General features: G+C 42.4%; 1 protein-coding gene across 1 annotated transcript in view; it reads left to right on the top strand.

Moving 5' to 3' along the window:
* The first annotated feature begins 5 nt into the window (after positions 1–5).
* The window catches only part of DSG2 (desmoglein 2), a 53,877-nt gene continuing 33,799 nt past the window's right edge, over positions 6–20,083 (top strand). The window contains exon 1 of the mRNA XM_008073387.2: positions 6–53. Within this exon, the coding sequence (XP_008071578.1) occupies positions 9–53 (45 nt within the window). The 5' untranslated portion in view covers positions 6–8. The remainder of the gene's footprint in view (positions 54–20,083) is intronic.

The raw sequence follows: 20,083 nt of genomic DNA, 5'->3' as shown, positions 1-20,083 counted from the left end.
CGAGCGCGATGGCGCGGAGCCCGGGACGCCCGAGCGCCCTGCTGCTGGTCCTGGTGAGTTTCGCGCGCCGCGACCTGCCCGGGAGCCCGCCCGGCCGCCCGGCTTCCCTCCCTCCGCGTGCCCCGAGGTGGGGCGGGCCGGGCCGGGCCGGGCCGGGCCGGGCAGGCTGCGGCGAGATCCGACCCGCGGCTGGGGAAGACCTTTTGGCTGCGGCGAGGAGGGGCGGTGGGGACCTGTCGCAGTCTCTTGCTTTCCGCGTCACCCAGGCCCCGGGCCCTCCGACTGCGAGGGGTGGGTGCAGGGAGCCCCGGGACGGGGACGCCGTGGCTGAGGACCGGGGGCTTTGTTTGGACTCTCCTGGGACTTTGGAAAACATGGAGGCGGTGGGAGCGGCGTCGTGCCTCTTCCAGGGTCCTTCGAGTTCCCTGCGGTCCCCCAGTCTCGAGCCACCGGTGCTCTCCGTGATCTGGGGAAACCCGGAGAATACCTGTATTCTTAGAGTGCAGACGATGGGCTAAAACATCGTTTTAAAAAAAAAAAAAGTGATTACAAAACTTAAGTTTTTTGTTTAAACTGCATGGATGTTAAGACAATCATTCACATAAAATTAGTTTTAACTCAAAATAAAAGTTCACAAAGTCGGTGGTTTTTACAAGTTTGCTAGTATTAAAGATAAACATATGCAATAGTTGGAAGACTTTTTCATTCAGAGGGCATAGAAAATCGAAGTGTAGCGCCACCGTCAACTGGGATTTTCCGAGGTCACCCTCTTAAAGAAAAGGGCTGCAGCCTCGAGATGCCGTCGAGTTCCTGGTCTGGGTTTCTCATGCTTGGTTTCTGTGCTCAAATTGGATTTGAAGCTGTTCGTTTTCTGTTTGTGAAAGGGATTGCACATAATGAAGAAACATATCTGCCTTATAGGGGTTTGCCAAATGGGTTTTGATAATGTGACCTTACACTGCTGAGATAGGTGTGGGTCACTGTCCAGAGACTTTACAAATACTTGTTCAGAGAGATGAGATGCAAAATCATACTCAGTCGTCTTATATAATGATTAAAAATGCAAATACCGTCACTGTATTAAAAGTTTTAACTTCCAAAAGATGAGCATCTGCCTATCCTGGAGTTGTGGTGGACCAAATGGACGGAAAAATTACAAATTTTTTACATATAAATGTAGAAGGCAAAAATTCATAATATGAATATATGGAAAGTAGCATGACTAAATCCACTCTAGAGCTTTCAGTGAGTTCTCATTTGGAATAGCATGATCATTAGGACCTGCACACCTTTGGCACACAGTTCATTTTTATGCTCTGTTTCTCTTTTCTCTTTTCTTTTTTCTATTTTCTTTTTGTTTTTTTTTTTTTTGAGTTGGAATCTCACACTATTCAGGCTGGAGTGCAGTGGCCTCGACCGCCTGGGCTCAGATGATCCTTCTGCCTCAGCCTCCAGGGTAGCTGGGGCTGCGGGGACGCCATCACGCCTGGCTAATTTTTTGATTTTTGTACAGAGGAGGTCAGGCTATGTTGCCTAAGCTAGCCTCAAACTCCTTGGCTCAAGCAGTCCTCCTGTCTCAGCCTCCCAAAGTGCTGGGATTACCAGCATGAGTCATTGTGCCGGGTGAGGTCAACGCAAGTTCACTTTGTTAATAAAACTTTTCTAAGACATGATTTGGGGCTTTGTTTTTGAGCTCCAGAAAGGCAGAACAACTAAGCCCCTCATCTTGATGCTCCCTGGCTGAGAATTCCAAACTAACATAGCAACTGACTTCTTTTGAGAGTTACACATTAAATTCCATCCATATAAAGAAAGAAATTACTTTTAATCTTCAAATGATATAGTGGTCATGCCAATTCATACACTCACAAAGAAGTCGGTAAATAATTTAGGCATATTTTTCACTTTAGCAATTTGGTACTTTTACTTCACTAGGCAATAATAAGACTGTTTCTTTAACAAGTAATTATAATCAGGTGTGGTAGTTCACGGTAATCCCAGCACTTTGGGAGGCTGAGGAGAGAGGATTGCCTGAACTCAGGGGTTTGAGACCAGTCTGGGCAACCTGGTGAGACCTCGTCTCTACAATAAATAAAAAAATCAGCCGGGCGTGGTAGCGCATGCCTGTAATTCCGGTTACTTGGAAGGCTGAGGCGGAAGGATTGCCAGAGCCCAGCAGGCCGGAGCCCAGCAGGTCAAGGCTGCCGTGGCCGGAAGCGGCCACTGCACTCCAGTCTGGGTGACAGAGTGAGACTCCAAGTCAAAAAAACAAAACAAAACAAAACAAAAAACGTGGTGGCACACACCTGTAGTTCCAGCTGCTGGGAAGACTGATGTGGAAGAATCGCCTGAGCCCAGGAGATCTAGGCTGCGATAGCTGTGAGCATGTCACAGCACTCCAGCCTTGGTGACAGAGTGAGACTCTGACTCAAAAAAAAAAAAAAAAAGTAATTATAACCAACTGAACATAAGCAAATTCTTGGACTATTGCATATATTTTCTGCACTATTTTCTGTGATATAAAATTGAGTGTGTTTATTTTTGTTCAAAGAATAGTGAGCAGTTCAGCATTTTGCCCCCCCAAATTTTTTTTATTGAAGTTGGCAGCATAGTCTTTTGGTAAAAGACGGAAAGCATCTTATCTAACAGAAGTAGTTTCTGCAGGGCCTTTATAGGAAAGAATATAAATTGTAGTCGGAGGGGTCAGAGTTCAGCTGTAGATAACAGAATTTACTCTAGCTATTTAAAGCAGAGGAGATTTATTTCAAGGCATTGCGTTAAATGGAGGAAGCATTGCGAAAACAGACTCCCATTAGTGAACTGTCAGTAACAACTTTGAAGTCACAAAGCAGAATCCAGCCACTTAGAGAGCTGTTGCCTCTGCTGTGATCAGAAACCAGGAACTATACTGCCACTCCCACAGTCTGGAAACTGCTGTGATCAGGACGCTACAAGGCCAGCTCCAGACCCACGCCACACTTACTAGGATGCGTAACAGTGTGGATGCCTGTACCTTGCCTCGTGGCCCCTGCAAACCTAGTGACTGGACACTGGCACCGTACTAGGACTGCTGCAAAAAAAACCAACTACATCTGCTTTGGGGCTTGACAGCAGACTCACAGCTCTGCCTTGCGTTCTTCTTTTGAATCTCATGTAAATACTGATGGATCCCAAATCACGTTCAGAACCCAGCCTGCACGGATGTGTGTGAAATGAAGTCTTTAGCTTTCCTCTGCAGTTCAGGGAGGCACACCACAAGGTCACTGTTGAGTGTCACCCACATAGCTATCCCACCTTCAGGCCAACTGTATCAGAATGGAAGAGACAATTTTCTGATTAAAACCAGCGACTCTTTCCTCTTCAAGGCTTCTTTATCTGGGATCTATTATCTCTCAGATGGATGCAGGGGTTTCCTAGAGATGCCAGGGAAATCATTACATTATTTTCACTAACCTGTAACTGAAATTTAGTATTTCTTTAATTATAAGTGTAGAAATGGCACTGCAAGAGAGTAAGCAGTGCTGTGTCTATTACAACAGAATTCACAATTTTTTTTTTTTTTTTTGAGTTAGAGTTTCACTCCCAGGCTGGAGTGCAGTGGCAAGCTCATGGCCACCCCAGCATCAACCTGCTAGGCTCAGGTGATCCTCCCACTTTAGCCATCCAAGTAGCCAGAACTACAGACACATGCTACCACACCCGGCTAATTTTTTGATTTATTGTAGAGACGAGGTTTCACCAAGTTGCGCAGGCTGGTCTCAAACCCCTAGGCTCAAGCAGTCCTCTCACCTTGGCCTTCCAAAGTGCTGGGATTACAGGCTTGAACCACCGCACCTGGCCCACTAGTATTTTTCTATTATATCTCAAAATTTCATTCTGAGCATTGCTAGTAGACTTTCTACTAGAAGTTGTATTTAATGTGTTTATAATGAAGTGCATGATATTGCTGCATCGTGAATTGTTATTTTTTTAAAAGTTTGATAACCATTTCAGTATAATTGGGCTCATTCATAATCCTATGTGTTTTATTTTGTAAATTTAGAAACACTATTCCGAAAAGACTTTCATAGGCTTCACCAGATCACTAAAGAAGGCTCTTAGGGGAGGGATTTTCTGGTGGTTGCCTTAATTTTGCTTTTGATTAATAAAGTGTGTCCTTCAAAAGCAAACTATATTTCAAGGAGTCAATGACAGCAGGTTGTACTGTCAGCAGGTATACTTAGTAGTGTATTTGTTTGCTAGGGCTGCTGTAACAAAGTACCAAAAACGAGCTGGCTTAATGCAACAACAATGTGTTGTCTCATGGTTCTGGAGACTGAAAGACCAAAATCAAGGTGTTGGTGGGGCCAGGCTCCTCTGAACCTGTAGGTTTCCCTGCTTGCCTCTTCCTAGTCTTTGCTGGTTTGTCACGGTCTTTGGCATTCCTTCTCTGATAGATGCTGACTCCAATTCTCCATCTCCATGTGGCATTCTTTCTTTTGTCTTTTCATATCATCTTCCCTCAGTGTGTGTCTGTGTCTGTGTCCAAATTTCCCCTTTTGTAAGAACACCAGTCACACAGGATTAGGGTCCAACCTAATGACCTCAACTTGTTCAAATCAGCAAAGATTCTGTTTCCAAAAAAGATCACGTTCTGAAGTTCTGGCGGTTAGGACTTCAACATATCGTCTATTGGGGAACACAACTGAACCCATAACAAGTAGATTCAACTATCTGCAAATTATCAATAACACTAAGGTTATTCTTAATACTCTAATATGCAACTAAATAATACAGACTTAAGTATAAATTAGATGGTAACTATTGGAGCCATAAGAATAATCAACTATGATTTCTTTTTGTTTTTTGTTTCTAAAAATTAGTAGGTAATGGGGAAATGGCAACTCTTTTTAAATTTTTTTTATTTTAAAGATGTGGGGTATAATTCAGGATTAAGTAGACAAGTGGTCATCGTACAGGTAAAGTTTGGGCCTCCCTTTGGTCCCCACTTTGCCTGGTTTGAGATCAGGTATCCGAAATGGCAACTATTAACAGAATTTTTCTTTAATTCTAAACCCAAGGCAAGTACTTTACAAAAAAGACATGCACATTCATTGGTCGAAATTCTCACTGTTCCTTAGAAATCCCTAATGAACTAAGTTAGAATCTTCAAGGCTGAGATCCTGAAATAGGTATTGATAGAAATTTCCCAATTGATCCTATTATCAGACAGGTATAAGCATGAGAATTAGAGATCTAATTTTACAAAATAGTTTATCAATGAATAAAACATACAAATATCTACATTAAAAAAATTACTCATTGACTAGGGGTTGATGTTTTTGAAAACTGCTAAATCATAGTAAAAATCAGAAATCGTAAAAGATATAATAAGTAAGTTTTAGATCTATTTGAGCATTTCTTAATCACAGATTTTTTTCCTTTCAATGTGTCAAAAAGTTAAATAGCTTTGATAACACTTTGCAAACATAGAGTTCCTATATGATGAAAGATTGTCTTCTCAATTTAGTTTATCTTAAAGTATTAGCGGTATACCACATGTGACATTGTACTTTTTTAAATTTCAAGTTATTATTATTATTATTGCTATTATTTTGATTCAGGGTCTCAGTCTGTTGCCTAGGATGGAGTGCGTTGGCACAATCATGGCTCACCACAGCCTCAACCTTCTGGGCTAAGAGAATCCTTCCACCTCAGCCTCTCAAGTAGCTGGGACTACAGGTGCACATCACCACAGGTCACTAATTTTTTAAAATATTTTTTATAGAGACGAGGTCTTGCTTTATTGCCCAGACTGGTCTTGAAAATCTGAGTTCAAGCAGTCCTCCCACTTCGGCCTCCCAAAGTGCAGGGATTACAGGAGTGAGCCACCTTGCCTGGCCTAAATTTCAAATTATTGTAACTCAAAAAGTATTGAGTTTTTATCATATGCAAGCTTGGTGACTCTGGTGAAGGAAGCTAGAACACCAGGAGTTATCTCATAGTCTAATGGTGAGAGGAGAAATGCCCACAAGAAAAGAAACTAACCACACATGACCACTATTTAGTGTATCCCTGCTTGTGGCTAGGCAACATGCTAGACACTGGGGGACTATGAAAATGCCAGGTGTGTTTAGCCTTCCTGGTGCAAACAGTCTAATAAATGGTGCAAGAAGTAAATAGCTAACTTCCAAGTGGGTAATGATAGTAAGAAGAAGAAGAAGAAACACATAGGACCATGGAGCTTACAGAAGGAGCAACCAAGCTCAGGACTGGGCATCCCAGACAGTATTTGAGAATAGATATAAATTAGTGAGAAGATATGAAGAGAAAGAGGGAGAAGAATGTTCTCGTACAAGAACAGCTGCAAAGGCCTGAAAACAAGAGTGCATAGTTCTCTGGAGGAACTAAGAATCGATTGTTGCTTCAGCATAGACCATGAGGCAGGAGAATGTGTGGGAAGATGAGTCTTTGGTCTTCAAGCTAACGGAGGAAGGCCAAATGGTTATTTCCCCAACAAGTGTTTTAAGGGAGATGTTCAAATCACTAAGTAAATGAAAAGATGAGTTTTGATTGAGACAGAAAAAGGTCACAAAAGAAGAAATAGGATTTGACTGATTAAACATAGTTTTGTCTGGTTTTTTAAAAAAAAGGTGGGGGAGAGGGGCATTTGGGACTTGGTATCAAAGGGCAGGCGGAAAAGCCCAGAGACCATGTGGTACCACGAAGGAAGAATCAACCAGGCAGACATAGAGGGTTGGCTTGGTAGCAAAAGGGATAGGGAGGCTTTTTGGTCATCACTACACCTAAGGATGCCCCTGTTATTTAGTTCCTAAGGTCCACAGATACTCAACCTCCTACGGTCTGCAGAACCTTCGAGAAAGATTGGCCACTTGTAAAGAATTTTCCTGTCCAAAATGCTAGTGGCACCCACAATGAGAACCAGTGATAGGCAATTAGTAAGAGGTTCTAATTAGGGATTAATTAGACTTATCTCATTTTAAAAGGCAGATATCTCAGGTTAAACCTTGATTCAGTCAAGGTATTATTCATTCAGATATTATTGAGCACCGACTCTGTGTCTAACACTGTTCGAGGTCTTACATCAAAATCATGCCTGACTGAATTAATTTCAAGAAGTCAAGTCAAGAAGTTGCCACCCAGTTGATTGGAGAATGAGAGGGCTAGTATGGACTGGAATCGTTATCTGAATTTCATTTGTTTAAAAGAAGTATTTGATGCCCAGCTCGGTTGGGTAGTAAATTTTTGTTTAACTTTGACATGTTAAACAAAATTGTGCTTCTACTGTGTGCTCAGCTGTCTTCTAGATGCACACGAACTGCCCCCCACAGTCATGGAGCTTACAGCGGAGGACAGGGGAATATAGGGAAGAGAGCTTGCCATTTTTTGAGGGTCCACTGCATGCCAGTCATTGGATTTAGTGAAAGTTAATAGGCAAAGCTGAAGAAAACACAAGTTCACCTGACACCAAATGCCTGTCTGTGCATCCAGAGACACCATGACATCCTCTTCCCTTCCAAAAGTGTGCTACAGTTAGCCATCCTTAAGGTCTCAATTTCTGGAACTAGATAATTAGTTTCATTGCAAGTTAGAAACATTCCAGAAAGAAGGGGGGGGAAGGAATGTAGTTTAAGGTTTACCTAATTTGACCAATGTAGTCCTGTAAAAGTATTCATACAACTTTTGAACCCCCTTGATTTCCACCATTTTCAGTTTTGTGCATTTGAAAATGCCCATTTCTACTTTGGACCTCGTAGTCAATTGTTGATCAATTTCTGGCAGTTCCTGAAGTTTGCCTTTCTGGCAGACCAGTGCCACCTAATGGCAAGAAAGGACACTCTGGAGCTCTTGGTTTTCTTAAACTTCTCAGTGGGGGAAAAATATATGTTTGTCTTGTTTGTGTTTAGTGTAATTTTCAGGAAAACACAGCACTGAAAAAGTGGAACAGCCCACAAGTTTTAACTACCAAATTATGTGAAATGTATTAGACAGGTATGTTTGCATTTTGCCTGATCCCAAAAGCATTTGTCACAGTTATAGAAAACAGTGCTAGCTGGGCTCTGTGGCTCAGCCTGTAATCTCGCACTTTGGGAGGCTGAGGTGAGTGGATTGTCTGGGCCCGCGGGTTCGAGACCCGCCCGAGCAACTTGGCGAGACCTCATCTCTACAATAAATCAAAAATTAGTCGGGCGTGGTAGCACGCGCCTGTAGTTCCAGCTCCCTGGAAGGCTGAGGCGGAAGGATCGCCGGAGCCCAGCAGGTCGAGGCTGCGGTGGCCAGGAGCGCCCACTGCACGACAGAGTGAGACTCCAACTCGGAAAAAAAGAAAACACTGCTGATAACATGGTAAAATATATGTTTTTAAATGACAAATACTTAGGATCAGTAAAACTTAAAGAAGAGACATAAACCGAGGGAAACACTAACATAATCCTATTGTAGTTAATTAGTACTTGTAAAGTGAAAAATCTTTTTGTGATGGAAATATAAGTCACAGTTACTGAATTTCCTGGTTTAAAAGACATCTTTTCACACATCTCTCTATAGTTAAGGGCTCATTATCTAGTTTATGAATTACCCAGGCTCTCTTCTTCCCTTTCCTTTGCTAGAGTGTGACTTTACACAGTGGTTTTCAAAAGTGTGATTCCTGGACAAGCAGCATGATATCACCAGGAAACTTGTTAGAGATACTGATTCTTGGATCCTACCCCAGACCTATTGAAGCAGACACTGTAGAGTGGGGCTCAGTTGTCTGTGATGAATCAAGGTGATGAATCAAGGTGATTCTGTGGCCACTCAAGCTTGCGAACCACTGTTAACATCCCTATTAGAAAATAACTGGAGTAGAAAAGAAGATTAAGTATTAAAAAGCCTACTCAGATTTTTTTTATACTTTAAAGGCCAAAGGAATTGACATTGAATAAAATATGTTGACTTTTCTGGACCTTCAGTTTATTTGTCTATACCTAGGAGAAAATAGGAGCTGTCCATGAAGACACAAAACTTTACCTGACGTAAGAATTTACAGCATGGGCTGGGCACGGTGTAATCCCAGCACTTGGGAGGTGGAGGTGAGAAGATTGCCTGAATCCAGAGATTCAGGACCAGCCAGGACAACATGGCAAGATCTCGTCTCTACGATAAATCAAAAAATTAGCCAGGTAACACGTGCTTGTAGTTCCAGTTATCTGAAAGACTGAAGCGGAAGGATCACCTGAACCCAACAAGTGGAGGCTACGGTGGTCATGAGCGTGCCACTGCACTCCAGCCTGGGAGACAGAGTGAGACTCCGACTCAAAAAGAAAAAAGAATTCACAGCATGAACTAACAAGTGTAGCAAAGCATTGCTAAATCCATATTTTAAGGTTCTGTGAGTCTATAAAACACTTTCAAAGGAAATGTCTTTCTCTTTGTAGCTAACTTCAGTATGACTCATCTGAAATTATATTTGTTACATTAAGATGAATCCAAGCAGGTAAATGATTATGATAAATCATATACTTTATTACTGTCAGACTTAAAATATTTACTATCTAAAGTTCAGGTTCAGTCTTCAAAAACTGAAAATTAAGTTCAAAATAATGCTTTTCTTTCATTAGCAACTGTGAAAATATATATTTAAACCGGCTCTTGAGTGAGACTGCTATATAGGTATATACAAATGTCTAGGTCATTTATAAACTGGATTTTTAGGCTAGGCATGGTGGCTCATGCCTGGAATCCCAGCACTTTGGGAGGTGAGAGGATTGCTTGAAGCCAGGAGTTTGAGATCAGTCTGGGCAACATGGTGACAACATGGCAAAAATAGAAAAATTAGCCAGGCGTGGTGGCATGTGCCTGAATTCGTAGCTACTTAGGATGCTGAGGCAGGAGGATCACTTACTTGAGCCCAGGAGTTCGAGGTTGCAGTGAACCATGATCATTCACCCAGGCTGGAGTGCAGTGGCATGCTCATGGCCACCGCAGCCTCGACCTGCTGGGCTCAGGGGATCCTTCTGCCTCAGCCTTCCAAGTAGCTGGGACTACAGGCACATGCCATCACACCCGGCTAATTTTTTTTTTCTTGATTTATTGTAGAGACAAGGTCTCACCATGGTGCCCGGGCAGGTCTCAAACCCATGGGCTCAGGCAGTCCTCTAGCCTCCACCTCCCAAAGTGCTGGGATTACAAGCATGAGCCACTGTGCCCGGCTAAATTGGATTTTTAAGTTGTGGTTTTCTAAATAAGTTAAACTGTTTAGTCATAAAATAAGAAGCTATGTAAAGACCTCATTTCCTTCTCCTTTTCCCCAAAATAAAATTAAGAGGAAAACAGCGTGGTTGGTGAAATTCTAACATAAATCTGAGCTACATCAGATTTATCACAGCAGCTCACAAAATTATTGGTGCACTCTACCTGCACTGTGTCACTTGAATTCTTCTGAATGTTTAAGTTTCTACAACTACAGAGCCTTCTTTGTGGCCACACAGCCTACTAAGGATCAGACCTCCATCTCTGCCAATACAAATATAAAAATCAGGATGTGTGACCAGAAGAAATAAGTGGCATCCACTGTTGTTACTTTATCTCATTTTATTTTCTTTAGATTCCTTCAGCCAAAGCTGAAAATGCTCTGTTGATAGATTGGGGTCAACCAACTCAGGGCCGTTTTCAAGTTGACCTCCTATACAGTAAAGGGGGAAAGCAATGAATTATAAACCCTACCTAGTTGGAAGGACAGGTAAGAAAGGGAAATAACACAGATATTATATGATGACTCAGAGGTCCATGTGAGTTTAAAGAACAAGCAGGTGTGACATCATCACTACTGGAGTCCTAAAAATGGTCCATTGACCACAGTACTTACCTTCTCCATAAAGTTATTTCTGGCTTAATGGAAATAATAAGCCATTATAGTGCCGCGAAGTTGAAAATTATTAGTCTCACTCTGTTGTTTAGGCTGGAGTGCAGAGGCACAATCACAGCCATTGCAGCCTTGACCTAATAGGCTCAGGTGATCCTTCCGCCTCAGCCTTCTAAGTAGCTGGAACTACAGACGTGCGCCACCATGCCCAGCTAATTTTTTGGGTATATTGTCAAGATGAGGTCTCACCAAGTTGTCCAAGCTGGTCTCAAATCCCCAGGCTAAGACAGCCCTCTCACCTCACCAAAGTGCTGGGATTACAGGTTTGAGCCACCACACCCAGCAGAAACAATAAGTATCCCTTAATATGCCGTGTGTAGTAAGACATCTATGAGTTTGAGCTATTAAAGATTAAGGGGTCACCTCACCGTAGAATCATGGAACCACAGAAAAAAGCTTCAAAATCACCTTTAAAGAGAAAACTTTGATAGAGAACCTGTCAGCCAGGAAGAGCTGTCATCCAGTGACTCATAAGTCCTGGATTCTTATTTAAACTCGTCAAGGTGACTTGAAAACAGGAAGTCTCTTCTAAAAGTGTTGACCTTGAGAACAAAGAGTGCATTGATTTATTTTTTTATTTTGCAGTGATGTTTGACCTTCCCTCGTTCCTCCACCTAAAACATCTTTTTCTTGCCAGTTACCAGGAAGTCTAGTTTTATAAGATGCGCAAGATTCAGTGGTAGAATTTTTTTTTTAATATTGCAATGTTTAGCAAATTGGAAAAGCTTTCGAAGGATTTTGCGGCTTTATCTGAAAACACAACTTTGGATACCGAAATTAGATGCTTACTTTTTTCCTTCAGTCTTAAAGGCTTGTTTCTGTCACCAAGTTCCTGGTGAGAAAAGAAAGTCACAGATTTAGTGTTTGGAGGAAAACAGAATGGCCATCTTGTCCGGCCACTTTTCCAATGCTTGAAATCTCTTGACGACATCTTCACGGGTCACTCAACCTTCAGAGTGGACAAGTTCAAAGGGAAGTGCCAAGGAGTGTCAGCTCACTCCATTCATGCGGCCTGCAACGTACTACCAGTTGGGAAATATACATACTTTCCGTGGTCCTCTAGAACGTGTACAAAATTCCTGACCCTGACCGTCCTGAACCTATTTATTACGGTAGCTTCCAGTCAGAGAAACATTGTCATGATTTCTTAAACCTTGGCACTTTGCTATTTGAAACCAGATAGTTCTTAGTTGCGGGGGCCATCCTGTGCATCATAGGATGTTTGGCAACATCTCTGATTTCTACGTACTAGATGCCAGAGGCATTCATCTCCCCATGACCCGCAGCCCCAACCCTAGTTTGAAGACCAGAAATGTCTTCAGACATTACCAAATATCCCCAGTAATGGGAGGAGAGGCAGGGCAAAAGCCCTAGTTGAAAACCACCGTTCCAAATTAAGAATGTGTTCTGTGAGAAAAAGTCTTAAGGAGACAATTCCATGTTATTCACTTTAGAAATGGGAACTTAAAAGCATAACTAATTATCTGGGCATGGTGGCACATGCCTGTAGTTCCAGCTACTTGGAAAACTGAGGTGGAAGGATTATATGAGCCCAGCAGGTCAAAGCTGCAGTGACCGTAAGCGTGCCACTGCACTCCAACCTGGGCAACAGAGTGAGACTCCGACTCAAAAAAAAGAAAAAAAAATTATAACTATTTCTTTACTCAAGTAAACAAAGAGTTCCACAGTTGATAGAACATTGGTGCAGTTCTCCTGTTTTGTTTTTGGTTTTGGGGGGTTTTTTGTGTGTGTGTGCAAAGAATGTAGAACAATTGTTTCAGTCCATCATCACTTTTTATAAACAGGCTATTGCAACAGGTACTATGAGAAATGGCCAGTCATCGTGGCTCAAGCCTGTAATTCCAGCACTTTGGGAGGCGGAAACAAGAGAATTGCCTGAGCTCAGGGGTTCGAGACCAGCCTGAGCAACATGGTGAGACCTTGTCTCTACAATAAATTAAAAAATTAGCCAGTCATGTTGGCACATACCTATGGTTCCAGCCACTTGGAAGGTTGAGTCCAAAGGATCACCTGAGCCCAGCAGGTTGAGGCTGCGGTGGCCGTGAGCATCCACTGCACTCTAGCCTGCACGACAGAGTGAGACACCAACTCAAGAAAAAAGAAAAGAAAAATGCAGATCTCAGAACTCTACTACCAAGATTCCAAGACACCCTCAACTTTTAAGATGCACATTCTATTTTTTAAGTTTTTAGTGTAACATACATACAGAAAGTGTACTGAATTACCACAAACTGAAAACGCTGTTACCAGCAGCTGAATCCAGAAGCAGACTGCCAGCATCCCAGAAACCCTTCGTGCTCCCTTCAGTCCCTGCCCAGCCCGTAGGTGGCTGTTGTCCTGACTTCTGACAGCATAGGTGAGCTTTACCTATTTTACACTGACTCCGTAACTGCATATCAATTTTTTTTTTTTTGAGTCAGAGTCTCACTCTGTTGCCCAGGCTGGAGTATAGTGGCACGCTGCTCACAGCCACCGCAGTTTTGTCCTGCTGGGCTCAGGCGATCCTTTCACCTCAGCCTTTCCAGTAGCTAGAACCACAGGTGTGCACCATCACACCCAGCTAATTTTTTTTTTATTTATTTATTGTAGAGACAAGGACTCATCAAATTGCCCGGGCTGGTCTCGAACCCCTGGTCTCAGGCAATCCTTTTGCCTTTGCCTCCCAAATTGCTGGGATTACAGGTGTGAGCCACCTCACCCAGCGATGTTTATTAATTTAATATCAGTTTCTTGAGAGGAAAAAAAAGAAGCATTTCATTAAAGGTGCACAGAACCTCTAATATGCATCCCAGTTCCTTAACTAAAACCCACCTATGACTCCCAGATTTTTATCTTGAGACATGACCTCTTTTCTGAGCTCCAAACTCTTGGATCCAGTAGGTCCTTCACACAGAACACATCAAAACAGCCCTTGTATCCTGTTTCCTCCCTCCTTCCACACCACCCCCCTTTCCAACCCTCTTCCCAATTTACCCCATTCTCTCTCATCTCAGGAAACTGCATTCACTCATCCCATACTCAGGTCACTATTTTTTTTTTTTTTTGTAGAGACAGAGTCTCACTATATTGTCCAAGCTGGTCTTGAACTCCTGGCCTCGAGCAGTCCTCCGGCCTCAGCCTCCCAAAGTGCTAGAATTATGGGCGTGAGCCACCACGCCCAGCTTGGGTCACAATTCTAAGGGTCATTCGGATTCCTTTCCCTGTCATTCCATCCAGTTTCTGTTGCTTTCAAGTATACGCTCCAGGTATGTCCACTTCCAGTCGTCTTTCCTGCAACCTCCTGGTTTCAAGCTAGTATAGTCTGTTGCCTGCACGACTGCAGCGACGCAGTGACTGCTGCCTGGTCTCCACACATTTCTCTTGCCCCTTCATACAGAAGCCAGAATGAGCTTGTTCAAACATAAATTGGTTTGTATCATTTCCAAGCTTAAAGGCTTCTCACACTTGAAATAAACTCCACAGTCCTCTCCGAGACAGGTACTGACCTGTCCTCTGACATCACTTCACAGGTTCACCCCTGTAGCCACACCAACCGTGACATCGCCAGTATAACTCCCACCGCATGGCCTGGCTGTCTTGCCCTTTGCAGGACTCTGCCGGACTCTCTCCCTCATTCCATTCAGGTCTCTGCAGGTACAATCCTTGTTGCATCTCCCCACACTCTCAGTCACTCCACCACTATCCTGTCCCTGCTTTAATTTTCCTCATAGCTCTTATCACCTGCTTCTGTCTGTCTCCCTAACATGTAGAGAATCCAGAAGAGTGAGAACATCCTATTACTCAGCATATCGTTAAGAGCCCAGAATATAGAAGGTATGAATAAAGCCAAATTCAGAAATTTTAAGATGCGGAACATGTAAGACGTACAACTATGAAATGCCATCATAAGTTTTGTTTATTGCATGCCAGTCACTGGAACAGTTACATTTCGTGTAGCTCTTTAATTTGCACAACAAGCCTAAAAAATGAATATATCAGTTGGGTTGTTTTGTGATGCAAGTAATAAAACCCAACTAAAAGAAGGTTAAACAAAAGAATGTAGTATCTTATAAGAATGTAATATCTCATAGAAAATGGTCTAGAGATAGAATGGATCCCATTTTGACGTTACAGTTTCAGTTTGACTTCTCTACCGGTTCCCCTCAAGGCCACAAGATGGCTATGACGTTTTCCAAATGTCACTTCCTTGCTCAACAATCTCAAGGCATTTACTCAAAAAAGGGAGGTTGTGTGTATGTTTCTCTTCCAATTAGTGAGGAGAGTGTTTACCAGGAACCATCTCCTGATATCCCATTGGTCAAAAGTCTCTTACACACTTATACCCAAATCAGCCACCATCAAAGTGAATAAGAATAAGCACCATGCTTTGTCCTAGGCCAGTCATCATTCAGCTCCTCCTGCTGGACCAGGTCTTCCTGGTAGAGCAAAAGAGGGTTCTGTGAACACTGAGGGTGAGAAAATAGCCAGCTACACAACTGGAAATGTCTACCACAGAATGTATTATTAATTCTCATGTTACAGATAAGGAAATTCAGACTAAAGCAGCTTGCCTGGCAGAATCTCCCACCCCTTCTCTCTGCCTCCAGGATGGGCTAGACAAAGTGACTTACTTCCAAGAATAAAGGAGGGAAAGGGAAAAAGAGTATCCTTCCAGTGAAGCAGCATGGCAAACACTACCTCAGCAAGTGGTGCCATGAGGATGTCACATACCCCTGATATGATGTGACAGAAGGGTGCGTCACCTCTGTGATGTTCCTTCCAAAAATACACAGCCAGTGTCTAAACATGAGAAAAACAACAGATAAATCCAAATTGGAGGACATTGTGCAGGTTACTCAGCCAGTATGCCTCAAAACCATCAAGGTCATGATAAATAAGAAAAAACTGAGAAACTGTCCTAGACCTGAGGATACTAAGGAGATATGATCACTAAATGTAGTATAGGATCCTTGATTGGATCCTGGAACAGAAAAAGGACATTAGAGGGGGGGAAAAGTAAAATCTGAATAAAATCTGGAATTTGGTTAGCTGTGCATTAACTAAATGCACCAATGTTAACCTCTTAACTTCAGCAAATGTACCATTGTTATTTAAGATGTTAACATAAGGGGGGAATGGTGCAGAAACTCTTGGTGTACTATCTTTGTAACATTTGTGTAAATCTAAAATTACTCCTAAATAAAAATTTATTTTAAGATAAATGTTAGAAAATTTTTCAAACTGAATATTAGCTGTGTAGCTGTTGATTATATGATTTCACTCTGCTTTTATACATTTGTAATTTTAAATGTTTTCAATGTTAAAAATAAGTACATTAATGAAATGAGTCCCTGCCGTCAGGATATTAGCAATCAAGATTCACAAGATTTCTTGTGCTGATTACTGAGACAATAATGAATAAGGTTGATGTTCTTTCTTTATACCTAAACAATCAATATTTTATATCACGTTCTATAATCTTGCAACTCAAAGTAACACAACACTGATATCTGAGATCTTGTTAGAAATGGCAAGGTGTAAGTCTGAACTCCAGACCTATTGAACTGGAATCTTCATTTTAACGAGATCCCCAGTGAACAAAATGCACTTTAAAGTTTAAGAAACACTGTTTGTAACCATGTAATTTTCTGCATTTCTGAGCAAATCACATCTAGAAAATAAATTCCAAAAAAATCAATTAAGATTGGATAAGCTTACTTTTGACTAGAGGACTATAAGTTGCTTCCTTTTACTTATATCCTGGTAAAACACATGATACAGTATTTGGTTAGAATAATACTATTTAAAATAACACATAACAATTATACCCTTTTGCTAGGTCCAGTGTGATTCAGGAGAAGAATAAAGGTGACACTTAGGAGGCTAGCAAGAAATAGATGAAATTATAAGAATGTTTCCTGATGCTATGACACTGGGGAATCTTGGATCCAGGCACTGGTCTTTTGTTTTGAAAACTCCCACCAGAAAAATCTTCTGAGAGGAGTGATCTATCTTGTCATTGCCTTCACTTGCTTGTCATACTATGCCACCCTAGAAAATACATAAATGTGGGGAGCATCACTTCGGTTAGAGACATCTCTGACCATTCCTAGCGAGACCCATAATAATAGAGATATGACTGTGCATGGTGGCTTATGCCTGTAATCCTAGCACTTTGGGAGGTTAAGGAGGGAGGATCACTTGAGCCCAGGGGTTCGAGACCAGCCTAGGCAATGTAGCCACACCTCGTCTCAATGGGGAAAAAAAAATTAACTGAATGTAGTGGCACGCGACTGTAGTCCCAGCTATTCAGGAGGCTGAGTCAGAAGGATCACCTGAGCCCAGAAAGTTGAGGCTATGGTGAGCCTTAATTGTGCCACTGCACTCCAGCTTGGGCAACAGAGTGAGACCCCAGCTCAAATAATAATAATAATAATAATAATAATAATAATAGAGACAATGAGGAAGGAATAATTTATCTGACCATAAAATAGAAAATTAGCCATGGTTGTTCATTTGCTGCAGAGAGATTCACACTGGAGGCTAGATATGTGGGCTGCTTGGGTCTCTCTTGGAAGAAGATGCACTGACAATGGAGAGGAAAGTGGATGTAGAATCCACAGCTTGTAGAGTGAACCAACCTTCAGGAATCTTTCAAAGGAATGCCAAGGACATGAGGACACTGACATTTTAAGGAAAACCCTGTTTTCCATGATGTTCCAACTAGGGCTTCATGAGTCCATGTGACCTGGGATGCAAATGGGTAAAGGCAAGCAAAACAGAAAATGCACATCAAAGACAGAGCCCGGTGAATGAATGTATAAGTGGAAGGTGGGGAAGTGAAGGTAATAAAAACAGACAGTTATTTCAGTTCGGAATTATAGGACGTGAGGGGTATAGGGAAACAGACTGTTAGCAGAAACCAGAGAAGGGTCTTTATTTGGGGAGAAGGAAGACCTGCATTTGTTTGGTTAGCCGATGGAGAAGGAAGATACCGGGGGACCCCCCAAAAACTGGAATTTATTTATGAAAAATTGTGTTTTACATGTTTAAACCTCAGTCACCCTTAAAGGGCTTACCATTGATGTAATACACCAATATTGAGATGCTTTTTTCACTGCTCAGAAAATTTTTGAACTCATCAATTTTGATGCCTTTTAGTACTTCTGCCATTTTTTTGTTTCATCTCCTCCACACTGGCAGTACATTTCTCTTTAAGGACTTTTGACATCCAGGGAAACAAAAAAACTTGCTCGAGGAAAGATCAGCGAATAGGGAGAATAAGGCACGGGGTCATGTCATTTTTGGTCAAAAACTGCTAAATACGCAGTATGGTATGGGCAGGTGCATGGTGAAAGAACTATTCACTTGTTTGTCACAGCTCAGGACATTTCTTCTGCCAATTGTGACACAACGTTCTCGAAACTTGTCAACCGTTTGATCCCGAGGAACAAATTCCAAGTGTACTACAAGATAAGTCTGGGTTTTTTGGGTCCCCCCTCGTAAAAGGTCAGTGGAAGGATCAAATTTCTTGAGAATCTGGAAGAACAAGTAGAAGATCTGGAAATAAGTCACACAGATGGTGGTTATAACCTTGGAAAGGAGGCAGGACACCTCCTTCCTGGGGAGCGAAGGGCAGGAAAGGATGACAAGATACAGTCACAGTCAAATAAAATGTAGGGTCTTCTTGTAAGAAAGAGTGAGTGGCTGTGGCCAGTGTGACTGGGGCCATCTCCTGAAGTTTGGAATGCCTGTTGTAGGAATATAAGAGTGAGGGAGTGGCCAGGCTCGGTGGCTCAGCCTGTAATCTCAGCACTTTGGGAGGTCAAGGGGAGAGTATTGCCTGAGCCCAGGGGTTCAAAACCAGCCTGGGCAACATGATGAGACCATGTCTCTATACTCAATGACAAAAACTTACTGGGCATGGTGACGTGTATCTGTTGTTCCAGCTACTTGGAAGGCTGAGGCGAAAGGATCGCCCGAGTCCAGCAGGTCAAGGCTGCGGTGGCCGTGAGCTTGCCACTGCACTCCAGCCTGGATGACAGAGTGAGACTCCAACTCAAAAAAAATAAATAAATAAAGAAAAAGTGAGGGAGTGACAAAGTGACGGTATAGTGTATAATGTGAGCATGATTTTTTCCTCTTTTTGTTTTTTTTCCTTGTTTTCTTTTTTGTTTTGTTTTTCTTCTTTTATTTTCTTTGTTGTGAACATGCTTTTGAGGGTGAAAGGATGCTAGCAGATGGAACACCTGCACAACAGATGTCAACCTGCACCCTCCGCGGCAAACATAAGCACGTGGTCCCCTAAGAAAGGACCTGCTGCCCCCATAGAGGGAGCAGCTACTGGAGAGCGTGAGTGGTGAGGGATCTGGTGAGCCACTGTGGCCTCTTCTAGCGATGCTGCCAGTACAAGATCAGAATTAAAAGAGAATAGTAGGTCGACAAAGTTAGGGGGGAAGGTGAGGCAGGGATCACAGAGGGTCACGAAAATGAAGGCACCCTGGCCATCACCGACGACATTTTAATGGCAGACAATCATTTGCTAGTACTGCCCAGTAGGACTGTCTGCAGTGATTAAATGTTTTCTGTCTGTGCCATTCCAACGGTAGCCACTAGCCACATGCGGTTATTGAGTGACCGTGTGATTTATTTCAAATAATTTAAGTGGAAATCTAAGTGGCCGCAGGTGCCTACCATGTTAGAAAGTGCTGGTTCAGACTGAGCCAGGAGAGTGAAACCAGAGGAAGATTAGTGGAGACAATGAAATTCTATCATTTACAGCAACATGTGTGGAGTCAGAGGTCATTATGTTAAGTGAAAGAAGGCAGACACAGAAAGACAAATGCTGTATCTTCTCGTGGACATGTGAGAGCTAAAAAACTTGATCTCACAGGCATAGAGAATAGAATAATAGAAACCAGACACTGGGAAAGGGGGAGGGGGATGATGGAGGAAGAGGAGAAATGACGAATGGATACAAACATCTGGTTTGCTAGAAGAAATAAAACCTCGTGTTCAGTAGATTCTGGGGGTGACTATTGCTTACGGTAATCTCTTGTAAATTGCAAAATAGCTAGAAGAGAATAATTTGAATGTTTCTGTCATGAAGAAAAGACAAGGCTGGGCTTGGTGGCTCAGCCTGTAATCCCAGCACTTTGGGAGGCCGAAGTGAGTGGATTG

Source organism: Carlito syrichta, unplaced genomic scaffold, assembly GCF_000164805.1.
Source record: "Carlito syrichta isolate Samal-C Ts95f unplaced genomic scaffold, Tarsius_syrichta-2.0.1 Scaffold315831, whole genome shotgun sequence".
NCBI classification, from domain to species: domain Eukaryota; kingdom Metazoa; phylum Chordata; class Mammalia; order Primates; family Tarsiidae; genus Carlito; species Carlito syrichta.
The sequence above is the reverse complement of the archived record's forward strand: the minus strand, read 5'-3'. Positions and strand labels throughout refer to the sequence as shown.